Here is a 26,052-nt window from a genome sequence, read left to right as displayed (position 1 = left end):
AAAATTTAGAAATTCATGAGTGTGATTATTTAAAATCAAGAGCTCTCCAACTTACACCTTACTAAAATAAAGGCATCAGTATCTTCAACAGTGAAGATGAACTCAATAACTTTTACACAATTTTTTAATGTTTTTATTGTGAACTCAATTATTACTCTCTCTCTTTCTGAAATTCAAAATTCTTAAACTTCAAATCCTGACTCGTTCCTCCGTGCCTATAAGTATCCCCCATCAATTCCCAAACCCCTCACTCAACAACAACTTCCATCACACACTTAAAATTTTCATCTTTCACATTTTTCCGTTCCCAAACTTCTCATAATGTCATTGATTTATGATCATCATCGTGAAAATGCTGAAGTATACACTGACCCATTAATATGCATGAAGAAATCACTTGAACTTCTTGAAGAAATCAACTTGCCACGTGGAATCCTCCCATTGGAGGACGTCGTCGAGGTCGGTAGAAATCATGAAACCGGGTTCGTTTGGTTGAAACAGAAGAAGGAAACAGATCGTTGTTTCAAGAAGATTAAAAAAACCGTGACGTATGCTGCTGAGGTCACGTCATTCGTTGAAAATCGTAGACTGAAAAATATAACTGGGGTTAAAACTAAGGAGCTAGCTTTTTGGGTTAATGTTTCTGATATTTCGATTAACGACCCTCAATCGAAAAAAATTACATTTGCTATCCCTAGTGATATTAAAAAGTCATTTCCAGTATCCACATTCGAGTTGGAGGAGGAAGAAGAAAAGAAAGAGGAAGTCAATACGGAGAAGAATATATCCGTCTAGGATCAATGAAATATTCTCAAAACTTTCCATTGATACGACATGCTATTTTTATTTAATTGGTTGTGTGGAGTGGGTGGAGGTTATTGGTCAATATGCAAATGATTTTATTGAATACGTTATTGTTGTAATATCACGTGAAAACACTACTAGACGAAGGTACAAAAGTATTTCGCAGTATAAAGCGTTCACTCAATGCTCAATCAATTCACTTTTATCTCCTCAAATGGATAGAGTACAATTGAACAATATAAATTAACCTCACGCATAATTCAAGCAGAGCTTCAATTGTAAAGGAAGATGGGAAGACAAATAAACCACTCTATTTACGATTAGAAAGCATTCATCAAACAATCCCTTTATCGTACAATCATAAACGTAAGAAGCTACAACTGGAAAGCATAAGTTTGGTGACGGGATACACAGAGATAGTAGACTTGATCGGTTCTTCGGTTCTTCTAGTTAAGTCACAAGTTATAGCAGTNAAGGAGGACGAGGAGGAGAAGGAGAAGAATATATCCGTCTAGGATCAATGAAATATTCTCAGAACTTTCCGTTGATACGACATGCTAATTTTTTATTGCTCATTTCCTTATAGGATCAGTAAGTGTTTCTTTAATTGGTTGTGTGGAGTTTGTGTGTGTTATTTTTTTTTTTTTGGTTGTGGGGGGGGGGGGGGGGGGNGATTAGTGGTCTTATGAATGTAATAAATTATCGATATGAATACATTATTGTTGTAATTTCATATGGAAACACTACTAGACGAAGGTATAAAAGTGTTTGTGTAAAATAAGTGTTCACTCAATGCTCATTCAAATATAGAGGTATAAAAGTACAATTGAACAATCTAATTACCTTAAGCATAATTCAAGCAGAGCTTCAATTGTAAAGGAAGATGGGAAGACAAATAAACCACTCTATTTACGATTAGAAAGCATTCATCAAACAATCCCTTTATCGTACAATCATAAACGTAAGAAGCTACAACTGGAAAGCATAAGTTTGGTGACGGGATACACAGAGATAGTAGACTTGATCGGTTCTTCGGTTCTTCTAGTTAAGTCGCAAGTTATAGCAGTGACACATCTAAGTTTGCATGGCGTCAGCGTTGGCGTGGTAGCTGTCCAGCTCCTTGTCAAGATCCTCAGCTGACTTATCAGCACCCCTGTTACTTCCCCTACCACCACGTCCACGACCTCTACCCCAACCACGACCGCCACCGCCACCTCGACCACGTCCAGGTGCATTTCTAAAACCACCACGGCCCCTTTGACTGTATAGAAAAATGAAATCCAGGTTACACACATGCCATTAACATGCAACCATGAAAAGCAGCTCACACTGAACATCTCTACCAGTCTGTATTTATACATGTACTTTTCTTTGTTTTTTTATGTTTAAAAGAAAAATACATGTATCTTTGACTTTATAATAGGAACACAGGCACGGCTCGTCTAACAAGTAAAACCACATCAGAAATTTACCTAGAACCACGACTAGTAGCACCTCCTCTTCCACGAGCTGGACCACCCGGCCTGCAGAAATCGAAGTACAAATTCAACTCTCAAAGAAAGAACAAACATTTGCACAAAACCTTTGGTAAGATGATTATACACAAAAGAGCTTTGAGTATGTAAGAGCACACGGTCAGCATTCAAACATACACAAACATGAAACAACAAAATTCTCAGGCCAAAGAAAGAGATGGTTAATAGATTAACATACGCCATAACAACAGTCCTCCTCCGGTTGGTTCCTCCAACTACATTTACACGAGCTGACAAAGGAATTTCTGGGTTGGAACCAACTATTTCAATCTTCATAGGCTTCCCATCCAACTGCACATTGTTATATCTCTTAAGAGCTTGGAATGCATCACTTCTTCTGGCAAAGACCACCTCAGCAGCGCCCTGAAAGTTGAGATAAGATCAACTTCACATTTGAGGACAAAACTAAAACCACACAGACTAGCATTATAAAATTCAGAAACATTGAGTCCAAATATTGAAAACATATTTGCTAGACTCACAAGCAAAAGACCTAAGCAACAAATACACATATCTGCATATGTATGCAACTACGGACATGTCCTACTAGATGTTTAATATCTTCTACTTCTGTTTTCTGAATACTACATTACTACTACATGATAACTAAAAAGGATAAAAAAATTGATTTGACACTATTATATCAAGGAAAAAAAGAACCTTCAAAAATAAATGTCAACACATATATTAAAGTGTAGAGAGCAGCACTTTCTAGAAAACCAGTGACAGGGACTTGTAGGCCATTTTCAATGGTCCCACTTTGCTAAAACCGCTTACAATTATATCCATAATCAATTTGACAGCCTTTGGGATACCTTCAAACCCCCTTATTAACTATAATTTAATACTACCAAGTTAATCAGAGAATATATTTTTCATGGGTCTTCAAATCTTGATTTCGACTAGTAAATGTGACTTCATACAATACTAGAGCATTAAAGGCTAAAGAACTTTAACTCTCTTCTTGCGTCGTTTCATATCATGTTTACAAGTCATATACTAGGAAATTCCCACCCTTAAAGGAAGGGGGGATATGCAGTTTGTAAAACCAAACTACTACTATGAACTCAAGACAAATGCTACTACCAAATAGCTTACTGCTGCAAATCTATATGTGAGAATATGTGGTTCTATTGAGATAGTGCCTATTTTATTTTCTGCAGAGGTAATATAACAATGACAGACCTACCAAGAGTAAACCAGCAGCATGCGACTAAGAATTAGTATATTCAATTAACCACAACTGAAGGTCTTGAAACAAATAACAGGAGACAAAAGGTCCATTAAAATTTACAGAGACATAGCAATTAATTATAGATCTTCTATTATATCAAATTCTTTCAACCAAATCTCCCAAGAGCCAGTAGCGCAGGGTTCAAAATTTTTGACATCTTAAAGTAGATCTATTCTTCTAAGCCTTTCACAGCCATGCCAAGCTTCGCACAACTTTAACTTTCTTAGAAGAAGTCATCAGCGAACTGCTGGTGATATTCTTCCTTTTCATTCTCCTCCTCTCATCTTGTTATAATTCAATCATGTTTCTTTCCACCACATTAAATAATAATACACACAAATTCCTATAGTATTATCTTTAAACAGCAAATAAACAGATTCATTTGTATTAATAAGCATATAGCAACTTAGCAAGTAAAAAGACCGTGAAAACATTATAATATAAAATGAAGAGCAGAATAACTTACACTTGGACGTCCATTTTTGTCATAGTGGATTGCAAATCGTACTAGTTCTCCCATCTCCGAAAAGAGTTCCTGTGTTTCAAGACTGGTTTTAACAAATCTTCAAAGACATCTATTGCAAAGGAGTGTATAATGTGAAAAGACAAGCTCAAGGTGTACCCTTATATCTTCATTAGTCACTCCAATGTCTAAATTAGAAACATATAACTTTGTGCCACTCTCCAATACTGATGACAGTCCTGCAGCTCTAAGGCTATCTTCAAACAAACCATTCTGCCATGGCAAATTCTTGGTTCTGCGGAAAGTCTGAAGCAAGCATGCCGGAAAAATTAACAGGTGTGAAAGTAAAAGTCAGCATGCTACCAAACAATTAGATAAATTCACCATTCTTCGACAGTAGATCAATTCATCAAAGTTCCATCGCACTAGCAGTAGTTTCCAGTTAAGTTGAATTGCTCAAAAAATGCAATCTAATAGCAACAGAGAAGTCAACGATGCAGAATTAAGTGTAGATGAGAGTTAAAGTATTTGACCCACTGCACATCAGGTACTTAAGCAAAAAGGTAAGAGCTCCAGTTCTGATGTTCAAATGAAGCCACCTTTGCAAAAACGCCTTGAAATGAGATGGTAACAGAAGATCTTGTCCCTTAGCAATTCCACAAAATGCAAGTAGAATTCATGAAGACAGCCACAAACTCCCTCTTTAAACCAATAATGAGAAACTAGAGCGATTGCTACTAGACAATAAGGATAACAGACGGTTGAGAAAGTTCCCTCTAATCTCTATACATTTAGGGGTTAGGGATGTTTAAATGGTGTGAAGGCTATTAAATTTTCAGTTAATGAATCTCCCCAAGAAGCATGCTACAAAGAAGTGATTTGCCTGAATAGGGCCACCTGAATCTCCCACTTAAATCAAAATCCATCAGAAAACCTCTAGTAAGGAGAAAGTTCAAAGATCATCAACAACTGCACTACAGTTGAACAGCTTATTATGGCTGAACCAAAGTGGACTTCTCCTTGGAACCATAAGGATAACAGACTGTTAAGAAAGTTCCCTCTAATCTCTACACATTTAGGGTTAGGGATGTTTAAATTGTGTGAAGGCTCTTAAATTTTCAGTTAATGGATCTCCCCAAGAAGCATGCTACAAAGAAGTGATTTGCCTGAATAGGGCCACCTGAATCTCCCACTTAAAACAGAATCCATCAGAAATCCTCTAGTAAGGAGAAAGTTCAAAGATCATCAACAATTGCACTACAGTTGAACAGCTTATTATGGCTGAACCAAAGTGGACTTCTCCTTGGAACCAAAAAAATCAAGAGTTGCTTGTACGTCAACTAAACAAAAGCAGAGAACCTTCAGTTGGGTTCATAAAGCATATCAGATGTGTCTATGAAATCATAAGATTTCCAATAGTTTTGAGCTTGCCTTGGCAATGGTGTAGGCTGATGGCCGAGCATTAACGCCGAGTGGCCCTCTACGAGGAGCTCCCGTTGTCCTTCCACCTCTAAATAATCCACCTCTAAATGATCCCCCTGCCCCTCTTCCACGCCGGGCCCTGCCTTGACCCCTGCCACCCCTCTCGGTATTTCTCCTACTTTTTATCATATCATCCAGGGTCATATCCAGTGAAGCCATGATGAGGTAAAGCAGACTGGGAAAACTTCAGCTAAAGCCAATCTGTAAGAAAGGAAACAAATCACATCAACAATGATTGTTAAAACCATGTTTAACAAAAGCAATGCAAGAAAAAACCCACTACAAATACGAAAATGTTCTAGAAATGTTCCAACTAAGGGTAGAATCTTACAATGACATTTAAACTAGAAAATGTTCCAACTATTAAACAAATAAATGTCACATCTCAAAGGAATTACTAACAAACAAGGATCTAAAGTCTATAGAAAGAAGTGGCATATAGACATATGGCTGTGTCCACGTGAAATATTTACCAGGAAAAAAAACAGCAAAAACAAAAAATCATTGAATACAGCCAAAACATGAACTTTCCGCAGCTACAATAGCAAAAAACAATTAAAATCAACAAAAGTTTACCAATATTTGTAGAAACAGATGATACAATCAAGTTTACATGATACAAACAGATATACAAATCAAACAATTCAAAAACCAGCAAAAACACAAATCATTGAGGACCGCTAAAACATGATCTTTCCGCAGCTACAATAGCAAAAAGGATACAAAACAGCAAAAGCTTACCAATATATACAGAAATAGATGATACAAACAGATGAACGAATCAAACAATTCAAAAACCAGCAAAAACAAAAATCATTAAATAAAGCTAAAACGTGAAATTTCCGCAGATACAACAGCAAAAAACGATTAAAAATAACAAAAGCTTACCAATATATATAGAAACAGATGATACAAACAGACAAACAATTCTAAAAAACAGCAAAAACAAAAATCATTGAATACAGCTAAAACATGAGCTTTCCGCAGCTACAACAGCAAAAAACTTCCAAAAAAAGTAACAAATAATACCAATATATGCAGAAACACGCCAGGAACGGACAAATCTGCAACTTTTCGCTGGATATGTTGAGAAATACAGGACAGGAAGAGAGGAGAATGAGCAATTATGAAGATATATTCAGGTTTTAAGAGAGAATCTCCATTGATGAGTTAATTTTTGATCGGGAGAGAAGAAAAAGTGTTGTTAGGGTTTCAGAGAAACAAAGGGAATTGGAGAAGAATTTCTAGCTAGGGCTATTTGTTTTTTTTGTTTCGTGTATTGAACGCTGGGGGTGTTAAATAGTACTTGGAGTCAACGGATCGACGACTTCCTGTTTAAGAAAGTCTATTTGGGCCTCTTTTAAGGTTTGTCTATAGGCCTAGAGGCTTGTTGGTAGGCCCAAATACGTAATTATACGACGTAAGATAACATAATTTTTTTTAAAATTACCATTTGAATTAAGTACGAAAATCTCATTTTCTCTTATTTCTCTCTTTAACATTGGAATACATCACTTTATATCTATCAGATATATTGTACACAAACAAAGTTATAATATATTATAACTTTGTTTGTGTACAATATATCTGATATAAATATTATTGTTGATACATAACCTCAATTATTTTAAACTTAAATCAGATTTAATCTGATTTATAGTTATGTATATGATATATAAATTATGTATCCGCAAATTCTGAAAAATTCAAAATTATTGTAATTTGAGAAATTTTCAGGATAGAATGTCATTAGCGCCCAAATTATTGAGGTTTCTGTACTTTGTATATATAGGTGTTGTGTGGTGTCGTCAGCTCGTGTCGTGAGATGTTTGGTCAAGTCCTATAACGAGTGAAACCCTCGTTATTTGAAAAGGCGAGAGGTTTTAAAAAGTACAATACATAATGAGAATTAAGGGTTTATTTATTTGTAACATATATGTTCTCTAAGAACTGTATCAATTTGCTTTGTACCCGTGTATCAACTCACTCTATATCTATTTACATTGATATAGAGTAAATCGATACACTATAACTATATCACGAATATTTTAAGTAAATTATTGTTATAATTGATAATTAGATAAACTGTCATTATGATAATAATTAATAATAAGAACGCAAAATGCTGTTAATTTTAAATTTTCTTGAATTAGGGGTGTTGTTAAAATAATAGCATAGATTAGATCATTGGTTTTACAATTTTGTGCAAAATTTTAGGGATTCAATCTTTTGATTGTTGCTTCTCATTTTTAATTTACAACAACAAACATAAGCGGAGACTGGGGAGGGTGGAGTATATGCAGACCGACCTTACCTCACAAAGGTACGGTAGAGGTTATTTCCAATAGCGCCTTGGCTTAAGAAAAACGATTATTCAAGAGTGCATCAATTTTGCTTTAAGAAAAACCGATAAAACTCCATGCAACTTGTTGGAATTAAACTGGCAACATCCGATTATAATTGTACTAAACACAATGCCAATGATGCAAGCATACATTGATACAAATTCAATTATTCCGAAGAGAAAGATAATCTACCTAGGCACAGCAAAAATAATGATCTACCTAGGAGCATAAGACCTCATACTGCTCCAAGGAAACTTTGCTGCTGCAGCGCCAACATCACGACGTTCTCCACCACGATCGCGGCCAACGTTTGAACGTTGTCCACTACGGTGGTCACGGCCACGACCGAATCTCATCTCTGACCGATTCCTTCCATCATTCTTCTCGTCAAGCCAATGCATCTTCTTAGGTTCATCATCCTCAACAATGCTAGACTTAGATTTCTTGCTCATATTCTTCTTTTCCTCTTGGATCACTCCGATAGGGAAAAGGTCCGGCGATATAGATAATGGATTCCTAAGAGTAACATAAGCTTTTTTGTAGTCTGGTTTAGCAATTAACAGCCCACCTCTCTTTTTCTTCTTTCCATCCATGTTAAGGGTTTGGACCTTTTCAACTTCAAAGCCGTAGAGGGACTCCAAAACCCTTTTTATCTCGATCTATACATAAAAGTTCAAGAATAATTCATATAGCTGATGCACTCAATACCAACTAGTAAGATTACGCATTTCTAGCATCAAATGCAGAAATTATTTACTCGCACCATGAGGGAAATATAGACATTTTTCACTGAAAGATTTCATGATAGGAGTCTAATCATTTGAGAAAAAAGCATGAGAGACAATGAGTGATTAACCCAAATCACCATGTGACCTAAAGTTAGTTCACCTACGACTCCAAAAACACACATTTCACCATCACTTCTTATTCTAAAAAACAAGAAAGCTCCTAAGAATAAAAGAGCAGAGATCAGAGAGCAATTTATTTTCACGAGAACAATTTCCAATACTACTTGGTGTGCAATGTAGATCCCCTCCGAGCAATATGCAAAAATTTCTGTTCATTTTTGCAGTAACCAAGAAATGCAAGACTTCGCAGGCAGATATCTGAATTCATACTACAAGCAGAACTAATCATCTATGCAAACAATTAACTGGTAAGATCTATATAACTATTGCACGATCCTAAGACCCAAATCAGGCGAATTAGAATTAACAAAAGGATGACAGCACATTGGGCAGTATATTAAGCAGCTTCGCAGATGGGCTTAGAGAAACATCAAACAACAGGAAGAAGCACAAAGGAAATGCAAACAAACAATTCATCACTTGCCAGTTCCTATCCAACCCGTCATTATTCATACAGCAACAGATTTGAAATAAGCAATTTGAACAACCTCAAAGTAACACTAAAATAAATGGAATCATTTCATACAGCAACAGATTCAAAATGAACAATTCGAACAACCACAACGTAACATAAAAACTAGACAGGCAGATCAGATCCAATAAGTTATGGAAGTCTCAAGATCCTTCTTTATAAAAATGCCAAGTTGGAATACATACTTTGAAAATTTTAAGCACATTAATCTTTCAAAGGGCAATAAAACCTAAAGATGGAAGGTCCCAAAATTTTACTTGCTCTAACACTTAAAATATCGACGACTAGTTTGAGATTGAAGGGTAGTTCTTGTTGTAGTTTAATAAATATTATTAAGATATGTTACCTTGGAAGCAGAGGGGATGGTTTTGAGGGAGATCTCAGTGATGTTGGAGAAAGAGGAAGGCATGAGAAGTTTAATCGGAAGATTTGCGAAGTTCACAACTCTTCTTCCCAATCTACTCCCCATCACAATGATACAAACTACCTACATTAGAAATCTTTTAGCAACAAAAATACAAAATATACAAATGATACAGAGAGATATACTTGAGCAGTAATTGAACCACACCAAAACATATGGCAAGAAAAGGTCCAAAGTGGACAAAAACGAATGTGCATTGTATATTCGACTGTTTAATAAAAAACAAAAACATGTAAATCAATGGAAAAAATTAATTAAAAAAGAATCAAAATAGTACACTCAATTTTACACATGATACAAGCAGATGAACAAATCAAACAACTCAAAAACCAGCAAAAACAAAAATAATTGAATACAAAAACATGAGCTTTCCGCAGCTACAACAGCAAAAAATTATTAAAATAACAAAAGATTACCAATACATGTACAAACAGATGTTACAAACAGATTAACAAATCAAACAATTCAAAAGCCAGCAAAAGAAAAAATCACTAAATAAAGCTAAAACCTGAGCTTTCCACGGCTACACTAGCAAAATCATGATTAAAAAGCAATAAAGCCTTACCAATATATGTAGAAATAGATGAACAAATCAAACAATCCAAATAACAGCAAAAAGAAAAATCATTGAATAGTTCTGGCTGTTTTGAATATTTAGACTTTGTTTTCCTTTCCCTCAAATTTCACAAAACTTCCTGCGTAGGGCAGTCAGCTTATCCAATTCACAGGCAAGACGATCAGGGGATCATCTACGGACTCCGATTAATTCAATCTTCATCATCGTGCTAACGCAAATATAAGATACAGAATTTGGTGACTAACTTCCGAATACTGGTAACCACCAAGGCTTTCCAATTAAACTAATCAAGTCAGTTTCACAGTTGGCTAAAGCAGTCAGTCACTTGACAGAAAGCATTACCCACCAATACGAGTATACAGATACAGCAGGTGAGATAAATTATTAGAAAATGATAACAGGTTGTCATTTTATAGAAAGACTATTAGCAGCAAGTCATACTACAAGGCAATCGTTATACTATCTTATTGCCAATTTAGTAAAATAGGATAAAATAATCATTATGTTTTCTTGTAACGCATCAGCTTGAAATCAGATGGATTACTCCATAATCATCATTCCAAAGGTTCTTTTCATTTAAAAGGATGGAGAATGCAGGCACCAGCTAAACAATCTAAACTTCAAACTGCATATACCCTCATAAAGTCCTCCCAGGTCTACGACATTTGCTGTTTCCAGCGCGGGATTTCCTTAAAGGAAAAGGAGTATTGAAAAAATGAACAGATAAACCATCTTAAACCGTGTATTAAATAGGGAGTCACATACAAACATACATAACGAATTCCCTAGCCAGACATCTAATGGCAAATATTTAGTGAAGTTCTTTTATTGAAGGTAATATCTTAGTATTCAATTAGGGTCAATGCACACAGTTACATAGTATAAGGTAGAATGAAGAACACAGCAGTACACTAAAAGGTAACGCTAAAACATGAAATTTCCGCAGCTACAACAGCAAAAAACGATTAAAAATAACAAAAGCTTACCAATATATATAGAAACAGATGATACAAACAGAGAAGCAAATCAAACAATTCAAAAACCAGCAAAAACAAAAAAAATCAGGAATACAGCTAAAAAATGAGCAATCCGCAGCAACAACAGCAAAATTATGTTAAAAAAAGCAATAAAACCTTACCAATATATGCAGAAACACGCCAGGGACGTACAAATCTGCAACTTTTCGCGGAAATGCAGGAGAGGAAGAGAGAAAAATGAGTAAGTATGAAGATACTTTCAGGTTTTAAGAGAGAATCTCCATTGATGAGAAGATTTTTGATCGGGAGAGAAGAAAATGAGTGATAGGGTTTCAGAGAAAAAAAGGGAATTGGAGAAGATTTGTTTTTTGTTCCGGGTTGGACTAGACGACTTCTTTGGGCCTCTCTAAAGTTTGTCTATAGGCATGGTGGTAGGCCCAATAAGAGGAAATGACATATATAAACAAGAAAAAATTACAGAAATCTCACATTTTAGTTTACTTATTATCATTATCTCCTATAAATTTTATAAATCTCCAAAATCCCTCATTTTCGCGCATCAGATTAGTGTATCATATATAAAATGTACATCAGATTAGTGTATCATGTATAAAATGTAATGTATCTTACTTAACGATTAATGTATCTTGCGTATCATAGTAATGCATCAGCGCTTATATTATTGTATCCGTTTGAGGGATTTATGTAATTATAAATTTTTAAGGGATAGATTGTAATTTTGCCTTAAAAGTATGTGATTTCTGTAATTTGTCCTATAAACAACTATTAGCAACATTTAGATTTCAACCCATCTAAATGTCGATACTTTCATCAATTCCTTTAAATTTCATTTAGATTAATAATGATTCAACACAGATATTGATACGCAGTACTATGAGATTACACGTTTACATCGAATTGAAAAAAAAAATCAATGGATTCATTTAATTGATATCAAATTATCTAAATGTCGATACTTCTATTAATTTCTTTGGATTTCATTATAAGATTGATAAAGCTTCAATGCCGATGTTAATATAAAACAATATGGGATTACAAGTATACATAAGATTGGAGAGGGTGTTACTATTTAACACTTAGATAAACTGTAACTATAATTGATAATAAAAACGTAAAATATTGTTATTTCTGAATAAGAGCACTACTTAACTTATTTCATGCTTCGAATTCAAAAATCAACTTGCAAGGTTTGACACGATAAAAACTTATAAGCTTCTCAAAAGGGCATATCATCAATCTCTATAACGAGACATGAATTCCTACCAACTAACTTATTATTTCACCAATATATATTATTATCATCCAATCTACCAGGTATATTGACCCATCTTAAAATCTCACCTTTTAATAGATCAAAATGATAATTAATATATGCAAATATAAGTACATTTAATAGTTTAGAGAATATGTTTTTGTCAGTCAGTCTAAAGCAACTATCTCTACTCGATTGCGTTCAATACATATAAAATGCACCAGCACATGAAGTTGGAACTTACCTTTCCCATAATCAAGATAAACTATATATAATCTTGTGCTACAACTGTACCAATGGCATATCCAATTTTCATCTTAGATTGTGAACAAAAAACTTTGTACTTATAAGAACCGATAATTTAATCATCCGTGTATAAACTTAAACTCTATACACTATACCATATTCCACTATATAAATAAACAAACATCACAAACGAATATATGATCTATTAAAATTGAATAAATATTTATTCTATAATAAATATTACTGTATATCTTAACATATGGTTAATAGTATATATCCCAACAATCTCCCACTTAGATATTTAATCTTGAAAATTGTTAAAATATTATGTCTAAACACATGATTAATAATATATATGCTAATAATATCAAGTATAAATGAATGCAGAAAGTCGAGTATATACTATATACATATCTTAACCCTTATCTCACGGAGAGACAAAAGAATTATTTCCGAAAGACCTTGTAATGACTAAGTAGAAAACAAACAATTTAGCATCCAATGGTGTGATCCGTGATCAACAAAATAATTGAGNAAATTATATATAATCTTGTGCTACAATTGTACCAATGGCATGTCCAATTTTCATCTTAGATTGTGAACAAAAAACTTTATACTTATAAGAACCAATGATTTAATCTCCCGTGTATAAACTTAAACTCTATACACTATACCATATTCTACTATATAAATAAACAGACACCACAAACGAATATATGATCTATTAAAACTGAATAAATATTTATTCTATAATAAATATCACTGTATATCTTAACATATGGTTAATAGTATATATCCCAACAATCTCCCAATTAGATATTTAATCTTGAAAATTGTTAAAATATTATGTCTAAACACATGATTAATAATATATATGCTAATAATATCAAGTATAAATGAATGCAAAAAGTCGAGTATATACTATATACATATCTTAACCCTTATCTCACGGAGAGACAAAAGAATTATTTCCGAAAGACCTTGTAATGACTAAGTAGAAAACAAACAATTTAGCATCCAATGGTGTGATCCGTGATCAACAAAATAATTGAGAGTCACGAGGTCTCAGATTTTACAATGACACGTAAAAACAACTAACAACAATTTTATCTCAAAATAACTAAAAAGGGTAAGAAAAAAGAAGCACAATTCTGCTCCTCCTTCCCGGGTTTTGGGAATTTCATAGGTTTCAACCGTACCAAATAGCTCGCGCCTCTTCTTCTTCTTCTCCTTTAGCTAAATTCATCGAAAAAAATGCGAACCAGAAATCAGGCAAAGCGACAGAATCAATCAACTGGTATGTTTCCACAATCAAGAATGCATAAAAGTTCATTTTTTTTTTGAGTTTTGTTTCTCATTTTGTAGTATTAGCACTGTTCTCGTAGTTTCTTGTTCTTTAATTTCGGTTATCACCAGTGTTTTTGTTATCCCGTTATGACATTATTTCATTGTGGTTACCGTTCTTTCTTTTTATGACGTGTAGTGCTCTCCATTTCGTATTATTTCATTCTTGTTACGGCTTTATATCTGTAATCCTCTTTTTTTAAAAGCTGAGGTCTATTTGAAACAGTCTCGCTATGTTGTTGTTTATTTTTGTTTGCTTTTGTGTCTTCTTTAAGTATGCACCCTTTTATCGGATTATTTCACATTTGTTTGCAAGTTTTCTTTGTGATTTCAGTTTAGCAATTGATTGACCACACCAAAACATAACCAAGAATGGATAAAAATTCTATTTTTGATTATTGTTTCTCCTTTTTTGTTTGCTTCTGTGTCTTATTTAACCACCCTTTATCGGTTTATGTTACATTTGTTTGCTAGGTTCTTTATGATTCAGTTTAGCATCTTATTAACCAGAGCTAAACATAACAAAGAATGCATAAAAAATCAATCTTTGATTATTGTTTCTCATTTTTAATTGGCTTAATACATAAACATACACTAACACTTGACCTCAACTGGCTAGTAAGTGTTCTAACTTTGAGAGTGTACATCTAGACACCTCAATTTGGTTTCAACGGGTAACTAAATACTTCAACTCATCCTCCGTCTTTTGGAACCGGATGTTGACGTGGCATATAGATTTTGGAGGTGTCTTTGTAAGTTGGAGTCTTTAACTGACCTAGTGGAGATGAGTTGAGATGTCCATACTCAAAGTTGGAGCATTTACTTGCCAATTGAGGACAAGTTTGAGGGTTTATCTATGTGTTATGCCCTTTTAGTTTATTTATCCTATTCTTTAACTATCGGTTTAAAGGATTATTTTTTCCATGTTTTTATTTGGGTTTCAGTTTAGCAAATGTTTAACTACACAACATTACAGCAAAACATAACCAAGCATAGGAAGTTCAATCTTTGATTATTGTTTCTCGTTTTTGGTTAATTTGATCCTATTCTTTGACTACCCCTTTATAGGATTATTTCATCTTTGTTTGCTAGTTGCCAATGGTAGTCAGTTCATCAACTGGTATGTTTTCGTTAACCACACAACATGCCACCAAAAACACAACCAGACTGCATAAAGTTTCAATTTTTAGAATTTGTTTCACATTTATTTGCTTCTCTAGTCCTTCTTACAATCCTCTTTTCAGGTTCATTCATCTTTCTTTGGTAGATATCTTTGGCTTTCTGTTTATCAAGTGGTATTTTTTCTTTAACCAACATCACGACACCAAAACATAAGGAAGAATGCATACAATTCAATCTTGGATTCTTGCACTTATTCTTTTAACTGGTCTCCCTCTTCAACTATCCCTCTATGGGATCTTTTCATCTTTCTTTGCAAGTTATTTCTGGGATTCATTTTTTTTTGTTGGTAGCGTTTTCTTGGTTTGGGTTATAGCTTTGAAAAATCTTGTGGTTGAAGTGAAAAAATGAGTGAGTTCTCAATAGCCGACCATCTGAGGCATGTTTCTTTATTTTCAATTGATAACGTGTGTATTTTGATGATAAGTAATTTCTGTTTGTCTGCCTGAGTGGTGTCTTACTTGAAACGAACATTCACAAGCTTTGCAAATGACTAGTGACCACTGATCAAAAGGGAGAAGATCAATATGCTTATGCATGGACTTGTGTTATGTGCTAAGTTTGTTTGTTCCATTACCGGAGCACACTGAGGCCTGGTTAACTTATGTGTTCCATTTTGGACAGCAAATGAAGACTCTTTGAAACACTATGGTGAGATGGAGAGCCTAAGCGGCTGCAAAGACGAAGCCAGTGGCAATGGTTTGTTCCATTGCAATTGTTCATTATTAATTAATATTTTTAAAAATCTTAATAAGTAATTTAATATGGATTGACAATAATGGTAGAGATTTGAGTACTTTAAGGTTGAAACTATGTTAAGAATAGAATGCTTGATTTCAGAAACTCTTGCAAACATATCTCGAGGTGCAGTGGGGAAACTTTTGAAACGAGTCAACAAGTCACGTGGCTCTCGGGGTCTGAAAACAGATGATAGTTACCTATGCAAACAGGATACCATGGGCGAGGTTTGTTTCTTTCTTGCTCTATCGCTTCAGTTAGGCAATGTATTGAGTGAAACATTTCCTCCAGGAAGAAGTATCTATTTGTTTCATAGTGCTGAATAATCAGATGTGGTTTGCACGTGTTTTGGATGATGATTTAGGTATGAACTGCATTTTTGTAATGGATTTCTTAATTTCTATTATGTTTTATATGTTTAGCCAGAGAATGGATCAAGTGAGGCAGAAAAGCAGCTTACTGGTACTACAGTTGTAAGGACTACATTAGATGCTAAATGCTGCACTACAGATGTGTTACAAAATGTGCCATCGGAACTGGAAAATGGAAGTACAGATGTTCAGTGTCAGAGTATTGAGAGGGAAGATGAACTTGATGGTATTGATTGGGAAGATGGGCCAGTCGATACTTTGAAGTCCGAAAGCAATGTTAAGGAAGATACAATCAATGGTGTGACTGTTGAGTTTGATGCTCCGCCTGATCCTAGTAAACAGAAGACAGTACGGCGAGCAACTGCTGAAGAAAAGGTGGTTCGAATATGATAAATATATGAATACCATGATCTAAGATTTTAGTCCCTTGTTGAAAGTGCATCGAGTTATACTTTTCCTCCTTAAATTACAGGAATTGGCTGAGCTTGTGCATAAGGTTAACTTGCTTTGTTTACTAGCAAGGGGCAGGTTGGTAGATAGAGCTTGCAATGATCCTCTTATCCAGGTTCTTTCTTATGCCTGTAGTTTGATATTCTAACTAGATTAATCATCTCTCACCTTTCTTGCTGTTATGGACTTATGGTTGTTACATGTGTTGAACTTAGAAAATATGTAAATTTAAAATCTCTATATAATTCTACAACACATGATCACTGGGAACTTTGTGCCTATGCCTACATACTCTCAGATAATTTCAGTTATGATATGTTTTTTTGCAACTCTCATTTATTATGAAATTAATCTATGGTTTCTTTTTTTTTCCCCCAAAAAACATTAATATTTGACTTAGCATGCTATACTCTTCTGTGTGCATGATATGGAAATACTGACGAGCTTTTGACTTTTAATCGTTTGCTCCAAGTACTGATACTTATACTATATAATAAGAAATTACTTACTTTTGCCAGGCTTCTTTACTTTCACTGCTGCCTGCACATCTGCTGAAGTTGACCGATGCTCCAAAACTTACTGCAAATGCACTAGCTCCTCTTGTCAATTGGGTATGTGTTACATGTTATCATTATAACTACCCTTTGATATAGAAGTTTCAATCTCTTATTTCACCTTTTACCACTGGATGCAGTGCCACAGTCATTTCCGTGTTAGAGGTGCAAATGATAAGGAGAAGCCATTTCATTCAGCTTTGGCATCAACTCTCGAGTCCCAGGAAGGGACCCCAGAAGAGGTATGTTTTCCTTTGTAAGTGTTTCCTCCTTGTTTTGCTTGTTCCGAGCATAGCTTTTTCTGTAACATTGCGTGCTCTCTTGGGAAGTTCCTGTGTAATGGATTAAGGCTACCCTGACATTTGACATGTTTCCTCTACATCACATGTTTACTTCTCTGCCCCATCATATATTTGCATCTTCTTGCTTTAGGATATGAATAGGGGTGGGCATAGTTCACCGTAAACCGAATTACCGAGCAGAACCGAGAAATTTGGTGATTCACTAACTGGTACTGTATTTGGGAGTAAATTTCAGAATTTTGGTAATCGGTTTTGGTACCCGGTTCCAGACAAGTCAGTACTACTGAATACCACAGTATTTTAATCTATTACAGTTTTCCAATTATAGACATCGCCTTACTCTTATGTTGGATTATCTATTTAGCTCAAGTGGTGGCATGATGCCTTAAATAAACTAAAGATTCACAGTCAAATGACTTTGATAACAAGTCATTTTTTTTGTTTGTGATTATAACCGATCAAGTTCTCTTGCTCTAATCTTGTATACAATGTTCAAGAATTTTCACTTTCTATTTAGAAAATAGTCTCTAATTAAGGAGCCAGCAGCACAGTGATCAACAAGTTAAATTTTAATGCTTCAGAGAGTTGAAATGCTAGTTGTTTATTCAAGGTTACTGTCCTATTCAAATCAGTCAGTAACCTCATAGCTATTACTTTCCATTTAAACCTTTCTATACTCTCTGAGTGCCTATTAAATATAAAAATTTTTTGAGGGTAAAACAAGCTGTGGGCAGAAATATAATTAATGGACGGTGGTAGGGGTAATTCAGACTTTAAAGCAGGACTAATTGGGTGTTTAGAAGAGTTAATGTGAGTGTAAAAAATTAGGCCAACCAAAAAAGTGGGGGAGTACCGGAGTAGTAAAAAAGAGTTGTGGCCTTGTAAAGGTGAAGTCTATAAGTAATTACCAACTTACTGTACCGTGATTTACCATACCGAGGTTTGATTTACTGTACTGGACTGAACTTTGAAAGTTGGGTACTTGGTATCGACTATCAATTACCGATTATCGAAAATGAACTTTGAAAATACTGAACAGAATTCCGAATGTCCTCCCCTAGATATGAATCAGATGGTCGGAGACTAGGTTGCATAGACATAAGCAGTCCTATAGTGACAGGAGATGGTAATAGATAATGATGGTTGCTGCTGAAGAAAATGGTTTAACTTATGCTTTTCTGCTAAAGTCACCAAATTTAGCTTGCAATTTCTTGTAATTCAGACACAGTTATTCATTGCAGATCCGCTTGTGGAAGTTTCTCAGACAACAAGTTGTACAACCTAACCTGTTTTTGTGTTTGTTCAATTAGATAGTTCTTAAGTTTGTTATTTGCCCTTTTTGTCTTGAAAAAAAAGAAATTAAAGAAACTATGGTCATTTAGATATGGTGTAATATCATGGTTAATTGCTTAAACTTTGGAACCTACCTATTTAAAAACAGAGTTGGAGGCTGTGCAGGCCTCTACATCTTGATTGAAGATACAGTGTTTAGTATTTTGCCCATTTATCTTAGAACAAGCCCTTTTTTTTGATATTACAGGTTGCTGCATTATCTGTTGCCCTGTTTAGGGCCTTGAATCTTACTACCAGGTAAGCTGCTACTTTTCCTATTCTTATTTACAGCTAAATAGCCTCTATTGTTCTTCTACTGACTGTTTTATTATCCGTTACTCTGGCTTCTTAATGACGATTATGCGCAAATGCTCTAAGTCCTAACTTGTTGACCATGAGGATTCATGTCAATGTGTAAGTCAAAGGGAGGGAGTTAAGCTGTGTAGAGCATTTAAACTCTGAAACTGTCTCAAGTCAGTTGACTTATTTTTATGACTTGTGTTCCCCAGTTCATATTAAGTGAGTTCTGTTTCTCATTTTTCTGTACATATTTAGTTAGTTGCTAGAGCTATTGCATCGTGATGTTAACACATTTGTCAACGAATTGACTATTGTTGGAGTAAGGAAGTGCATAAATATACCCTAGCTAAGTGCTGACAATTCAAGTTTCCCTGGTTTTTGACACATTTGTGGAAGTCCCCTTCTGCAGTCTTCTATTTTGGTAACAAGCGGCATGGTCTAGGAAGTTAGGTGACAATCTTGCATTAGAACTTCTCTTGTGCAGGTTCTTTACTGCATTTCAAACATGAAAACCCCCTGGTGGTATGTATACCAAAAGGACAATTTAAGCTGCTTATTTTTTCTATTCTCGATCTTGCAAGCATTAAGAAAGCCCCAAAGATTGCAAGTTTTTAATCTCATGACAAATTACCTTCAAGATATCTGAAGATATTCTTTGCAGGTTTGTATCAATCTTGGATGTGGCTTCTTTGAAGCCTGAAATTGAGAAATCATATCCCTCTGGTAAAGGCCCTAGTAGGGCTGGTAGCGGGATATTTAGCTCTTCAACATTGATGGTGGCTGGACCAAAGTGTTCTCCTCTCTCTCCTGCTAAATCTATGGCTTATGGCAAGCATAATGTTTCCGATAAGACTTCAACATCTGCTGGCCAAGCTACCAGTGACAAGTCTAGAGAAACTATTACAGATAAGTCTAATAAAAGAATGTCAGCATCAACATCAGATGCTCAGGATGATTCTAATGATGCATGTATTATAAAAAAAGAGCGGCCAAAGAGAAAAGGGGACCTTGAATTTGAGATGCAGTTGGAAATGGCTCTTTCTACGACTGCAGTTGAAATTGCTAGGAACACTATGATCTCAGATGTGAAGGATGTAGGAAGTACTTCATCAAATGTATCACCGTTCAAAAAGAAGAAAATTAAAGCAGAAGAGTGTTCAACTTCCTCTCATGGAATATCAACTGCTGTTGGATCTAGGAAAGTAGGGGCACCTCTATACTGGGCAGAGGTCTACTGCAGTGGTGAGAACCTGACTGGGAAGTGGGTGCATGTTGATGTCGTAAATGCAATCACTGATGGAGAGCAAAATGTGGAAGCTGCAGCAGCTGCATGCAAGTTGCCTTTAAGATACGTTGTTGCTTTTGCTGGAAATGGAGCTAAAGATGTGACACGCAGGTTTCTAGTTCTCGCTGCTTTGGTGTTACGAATTTCATTGAGTGCTTTAGTTTCTCTTAGGTTTAGTTCTGTTAGACATTGTTTTATGTATAATCTTAATCATTTTATCTGCAGCATTTATGCTTTCATTTTTTATGGTTTGTCCATCTTGATTTACTCCTTGGTTTCATTACTATATAATATTATAATTACTTTTTTCATACCATCATTGTTTCACACACAGAATCTTAAACCATTTGTGTCTTTCCCTTGTCATTTTTCCTTGTTTTACCCCTTCCCTACATAGACGAGATGCAAACCATGAGTTCTGGGTATGTTGTTGTTGAATCATTATAGTCCTCATCATTTTGCTTATGACCTAAAGTACTCTTATTATTATCATTACACTTCATTTTTTCTTTGCTCTGAAAACTCTGATAGACCCGGTGCACTTTTTAACGCTTTTCACCTTTGATGACATTGGATCAATCAGAAGCTTTTAAATTAATTGGAAGAGTCTGTAAGGAGGAGATTAACTGGGAGATACTTCTGCCTAATATGTCTTTCAATTTTCCTGTCAGGTACTGTACAAAGTGGTACAAGATAGCATCTGAACGAGTCAACTCAATTTGGTGGGATGCAGTATTGGCACCATTAAAGAAGTTGGAGTCGGTTGCCACCAGTGATGTAGTTCATTTTGCACAAGGAGGTAATGATTGCCTGCTGGATATGCGTGAACATAGTGATAGAGAACTCTTGAAAAATTCTTTATACGGAATTCTTTTACAGCAACCAGGAGCTCTCTCGAAGATATGGAGTTGGAAACTAGGGAACTGACTGAACCTCTTCCAACAAATCAACAGGTATAACAAACACAAATATTTGCTAAAATGTGACTACGTTGTACGGCCAATAGATTTGGTTTGAACTATTTTTTTCTGCAGGCTTACAGAAGCCATCACCTATACATAATTGAAAGATGGCTTAACAGAAATCAGATACTCTACCCCAAAGGACCTGTATTAGGTTTTTGTTCTGGTCATCCAGTATACCCACGATCCTGTGTACGAACACTCCAAAGAAAGGAAAGATGGCTTCGCGAGGGGCTCCAAGTGAAAGCTAATGAGATACCCGCAAAGGTTTTATTTGCACATAAATCTTTTGTGTGTCCGCATTATTATTTTTGATTGTCCTCAACTCTGCAAGTACGATAATCTGCGAGTTTACGCTCAGGTTCTGAAGCGTTCCGGAAAGCAAAACAAAGGACGGGATGTTGAAGATGATGATTATGGCGAGGGAGATAGTGAAGGAACTGTCGCTCTCTATGGACAGTGGCAAACTGAACCACTGTTTCTTCCTCCTGCAGTAAATGGCATTGTACCTAAGGTGAAGCCTTCTAAGTGATACACATATTGATAAAGTTGAGATTTATTTGGGATTTGACATTTTATGCTAAATTATAAGCTATAAGAAAATAAGATCAATATTTGTTTGGAACCATGCTTAGATAGACTCTTTTCCGCTTTTCCCATCTGACAATCTCGATCTGCTCTAAGTGGGTGCATGCTAGAATCTTATGATAGTTTGATTGTTCAAAAGATTGTCTATTTTCCCTTTGCATCTTCAACTTTCCAAAAGCCCAGAGCTGCATCAATCCTATTTCGGGTTCAGAGCCTCTCCAGTAAGGATCCCTTTAACCCTTTCACAACATCATGTAAAGCTCTGGATTTCTTTTGACAGATCCATAGCATGTAAACCTTGTTTATCCATCTAGTTGATGCATCTTTCATATAGCTAATTCTCATATCTCTGTATTCTCTCCCGCTTAAGAATATTTCGTTTTCAATAACGCGTTACAGACAGAGGCATCTGCCATTATTTGAGTTGGGACAGATTTAATGTCTGCTGAACTTTCCATGATCTTATGTCTTAGCTACTGGTAGTTCCATTATCATTATTCCCTGTGCCTTGGGATTTCTCTCCCAGCTAAGATAATTTATTTTTCCCTTTGCTTCTTGACCTTATAAACATGATGAAAAACAACTTCAGGACTTTGGAGATTAAACACTTAAATGACATGGATAAGTTATTGTGCCCATATAAGAGAAAAGATTTTATAGAATTTCAGTAATTTGTTTATAGTTAAAGGCAATATGTTAACATCCTTTAGGCGTGCTTAATTACTCCAATTGTTCATTTGCAATTCAGACCTTTGAAATCTCTTCTTGCTAGAAATGTTAATTAAACCGATCTTAGGTTCGTTTGTTGGCTTCTTGAGATGGTTTTACAGAGCAGTTGCTTGAGAAGGTTATTTGTCCCTGTTCACACATTCTACATGTTATGTTTATATGTGCTTCTTTTCATATATGTAGCAGATGGAATAATTGGTTACAACATTTAGCTCAGTTTTTGATTTGTTTGCCGATCTTGTCTTTATGGTTGTTTTTGGCTAGAACGTGACAGTTGCTGTTTTTTTCCTAGAATGAGCGTGGTCAAGTGGATGTCTGGTCTGAGAAGTGCCTTCCACCTGGTACAGTCCATTTGAGATTGCCAAGGTTGGTTCCTATTGCTAAAAGGCTGCAAATAGATTTTTCACCTGCTATGGTTGGATTTGAATTCCGGAATGGTCGATCTCTACCTGTTTATGAGGGGATTGTGGTGTGTACCGAGTTCAAGGATGCAATTCTTGAGGTAATTAAATTGCATAACTGTAATATATTTCCATTGCTTAGTTACAGATCTTTGAGGTCTCCCCCACCAATCATGTTTTCGTTCTTCATTCCTCAAAACTTTTTCGTTCAAATGCTATCAAATATGTCCAAAACCATTACTGCATTTGAAGCAATCCGGTAGAACTAATGTTGAATTCGTTGAGATGTTATCAGGCATATGCAGAAGAAGAGGTGAGAAGAGAGGCCAAAGAGCGGAGGAGGACTGAAGCAGAAGCTCTTTCTAGGTGGTATCAGCTTCTTTCATCGCTTATTACTCGACAGAGGCTGCATAATCGTTATGTAGACGGGGCATCCTCACAATCAGCAGTCAATATTGCAACGTCCAACGAAAAATCCTCCTTACTAGCTGGTGGCAGTGAGAACACGAGGAGCGCTCATCAAGAAAAATCTGAGATTGCCAAATCTAATAGTCCATCATTTGTACTTGCAGAAAACCATGAGCATGTTTTCCTAGTAGAAGATCAGACTGTTGATGAAGAAAGTTCAACAAGGACGAAACGATGTTGTTGTGGCTTTTCAGTTCAATATGAGGAGTTGTAGAGCTTTTAATATCTCAATTTTAGTATGAGAAGTTAGAGAACTTTTTATTCTCTTATTTTATCTCATGCAAAGTTGGGTTGTAAGCTGAAGTTGATAGAAATACTAATGTATGATTGTATGTAACATCAGATCATGACAACAATCTGTCTTTTGTATAATATCGCGTTTGGGATGAGCTTAATTAATGCGATATGGTAACTAGTAAGTGAAGATTCATATAACTGACCTCGACTTACTTTGAATGTGTATGAGCCATGTGTATGCTTCCTACTATTGTCCTAAAAAGGACAATTTTTTTGCAGTTTCAGTTACTTATTGTTTCAACTTCAACCAAATATTATCCTTTTATGGGAAGGATAAAAGTAAAAAGAAATACTTTTTGGAATAAGTAACTCTTACAACAATGTAGACATTCCAACAAGAAGTTACAACCATGAATTTGTTGTAATAAATCAAGATTCCAAACTCAAGTGGGGACCTTAAGCACCTTTGATAAAGACATTACCAATTCATAGGAAATTTTAGAAGATAAAAGAGATAATGTCTTGGACAAAGACTATCTAGATTTTTTTTTTTGTACATGTGATGTTTTTGGTTCACATAACATGTCACAAATCCACTTTCCCACTGTCTCCATTTATATATCAATTCCTTATCCACTTTCACCTTCACTTCCAGCACACACTCACTTTATCAGTCACCATCAAACACCACAACTGAATTTATCAACATAAAGAAAAGGTTCACTTGTATAATTTTGTTAATAAAATGACGTATCTCAACCTCAAAAGCTAGCTCATAGAATTAGAATTGTTGACAACTATGTGAGAAGACAACAATCTATTTGGAGAGTTGACAACAACATCGGGCCCAATATAGTTAAACTAAGAATAAGAATTGAGCGTGGTTCTAATACCACGTCGAGAAAATAAAGCAAATCTAACTCAACTTCAAAAGTTAGCTTGTAAAATGAAGATTGTCTGGACTATCATATATTATTAAAAGTGGGAAGCTCCAATCTTCAAAGTTGGATTACCATTTTGCCCCTCCATTAAATCAAAATGTTATTAATTATTTAATTAATTAAATAATAAATAATAAAATTACAATTCACTCAAGGCTTAATTACATGTTTCTGGTTATAAAACAAAATTCTACATGTTTAGATAAGCAAAACGTCAAAACATTTTAAATTCTTGGCTACATTAATTTATTAAAACAAAATGTTATAAAATATAATTAAATACTAAATAGTAAAATTATACTCCTACAATGTAATAAATATTGAATTACATATCCTTCAAAAAATAGTCTTCTTTATTTTATATATAAAAAAAAAATTAAAAAAATGTGGGACTCAAATAGTAATTACTATCATGACAAGACATTTCCCGTCTTAATCATTTTTAAATGTTGTCATATTAAATGCTAATAATAGCTAAAATAATGATAAGAAATAATAATTTCTTTCGTTTTACAAGATTTACAAAATTAGTTTATACATTTCCGGAATGATTATAAATAATTAAAAATAAATAATAGGTATATAATTTAATAAAATAATTACTAAAAAACTTACAGTAGTTTATGGCTTTATATGATTTTTCTATAGCACTAATATTATAAGTTTAAAATTACTTTAAAGAAATAAAAATAATTTCACGAAGAGTCTTTTCCACTACCCCATTAACTACACATATGTACAATGTATGTTATTTATTTATGTCATTTATTAAATTAATAAATTTATATTATCTTGAGCTCATAGTTATAATTTTTTTTTGGAGCAGTTAAGAAATTGAAGAGTTGTCTTTTCATTATTCAATATAGTTATATTTGTCAATTTCCTCCATATATCAGCTCACACTTTTACTTTACCCTTCTTTTACTCAACACGTTTCCTTATTCATGCTTAGGTGAATATTTTCTACTTATCTTTGCTTCACTTCCTCTTATTTCAATTTTACATTTTTAAATCCAATTTGTTGATATTATTTTTCCTAATTTTGTCTTCTTCTTTTTTTAATAGAAGTTGTTGTGTGGAATCCATAGTATAATGCAGAAAGGAAAATTGACTTTTTAGTGTATTAAAATA

The 26,052-nt window shown here is 34.7% G+C and overlaps 4 protein-coding genes and 1 long non-coding RNA gene across 10 annotated transcripts in view; 2 read left to right on the top strand and 3 right to left on the bottom strand.

Annotated features, from left to right (window-relative positions):
* LOC125845341 (putative late blight resistance protein homolog R1A-10) overlaps positions 1-26,052 on the bottom strand; it is a 700,072-nt gene that overhangs the window by 504,428 nt on the left and 169,592 nt on the right. The gene's annotated exons all lie outside the window — the stretch shown is intronic.
* The window catches only part of LOC125845392 (uncharacterized), a 332,594-nt gene that overhangs the window by 282,207 nt on the left and 24,335 nt on the right, over positions 1-26,052 (top strand). The gene's annotated exons all lie outside the window — the stretch shown is intronic.
* On the bottom strand, positions 1,690-11,431 carry LOC125845362 (THO complex subunit 4D-like). Of its 2 annotated transcripts, none has more exons than XM_049524862.1 (7): positions 11,383-11,431; positions 5,468-5,719; positions 4,196-4,342; positions 4,040-4,108; positions 2,518-2,702; positions 2,277-2,327; positions 1,690-2,065 (listed from the first exon to the last, which is right to left on the bottom strand). In XM_049524862.1, the coding sequence occupies exons 2-7, from the start codon at positions 5,675-5,677 to the stop codon at positions 1,879-1,881; spliced, it is 849 nt and encodes a 282-aa protein (XP_049380819.1). In that variant the 5' UTR covers positions 5,678-5,719; positions 11,383-11,431; the 3' UTR covers positions 1,690-1,878. The 2 variants fall into 2 exon arrangements, with proteins under 2 accessions (XP_049380819.1, XP_049380818.1); XM_049524861.1 differs by lacking the exon at positions 11,383-11,431 and adding an exon at positions 6,548-6,781.
* On the bottom strand, positions 7,908-11,549 carry LOC125845374 (uncharacterized). The gene is made up of 3 exons (XM_049524874.1): positions 11,383-11,549; positions 9,590-9,730; positions 7,908-8,522 (listed from the first exon to the last, which is right to left on the bottom strand). Exons 2-3 carry the CDS (start codon positions 9,710-9,712, stop codon positions 8,079-8,081), a joined length of 567 nt encoding a protein of 188 aa, XP_049380831.1. The 5' UTR covers positions 9,713-9,730; positions 11,383-11,549; the 3' UTR covers positions 7,908-8,078.
* LOC125845344 (DNA repair protein RAD4) lies at positions 13,879-24,138 on the top strand. Its single transcript, XM_049524840.1, is given in 15 exon segments — positions 13,879-14,037; positions 15,888-15,962; positions 16,104-16,228; positions 16,424-16,747; positions 16,845-16,937; positions 17,341-17,433; positions 17,517-17,618; positions 19,219-19,268; positions 19,972-20,706; positions 21,267-21,477; positions 21,480-21,548; positions 21,630-21,824; positions 21,919-22,071; positions 23,167-23,376; positions 23,571-24,138. Coding segments are annotated over 15 exon segments (2,865 nt in total). The 5' UTR covers positions 13,879-13,994; the 3' UTR covers positions 23,958-24,138.

Source organism: Solanum stenotomum, chromosome 11, assembly GCF_019186545.1.
Source record: "Solanum stenotomum isolate F172 chromosome 11, ASM1918654v1, whole genome shotgun sequence".
Lineage (NCBI taxonomy): Eukaryota > Viridiplantae > Streptophyta > Magnoliopsida > Solanales > Solanaceae > Solanum > Solanum stenotomum.
This window is presented reverse-complemented; position numbering and strand designations above follow the sequence as displayed.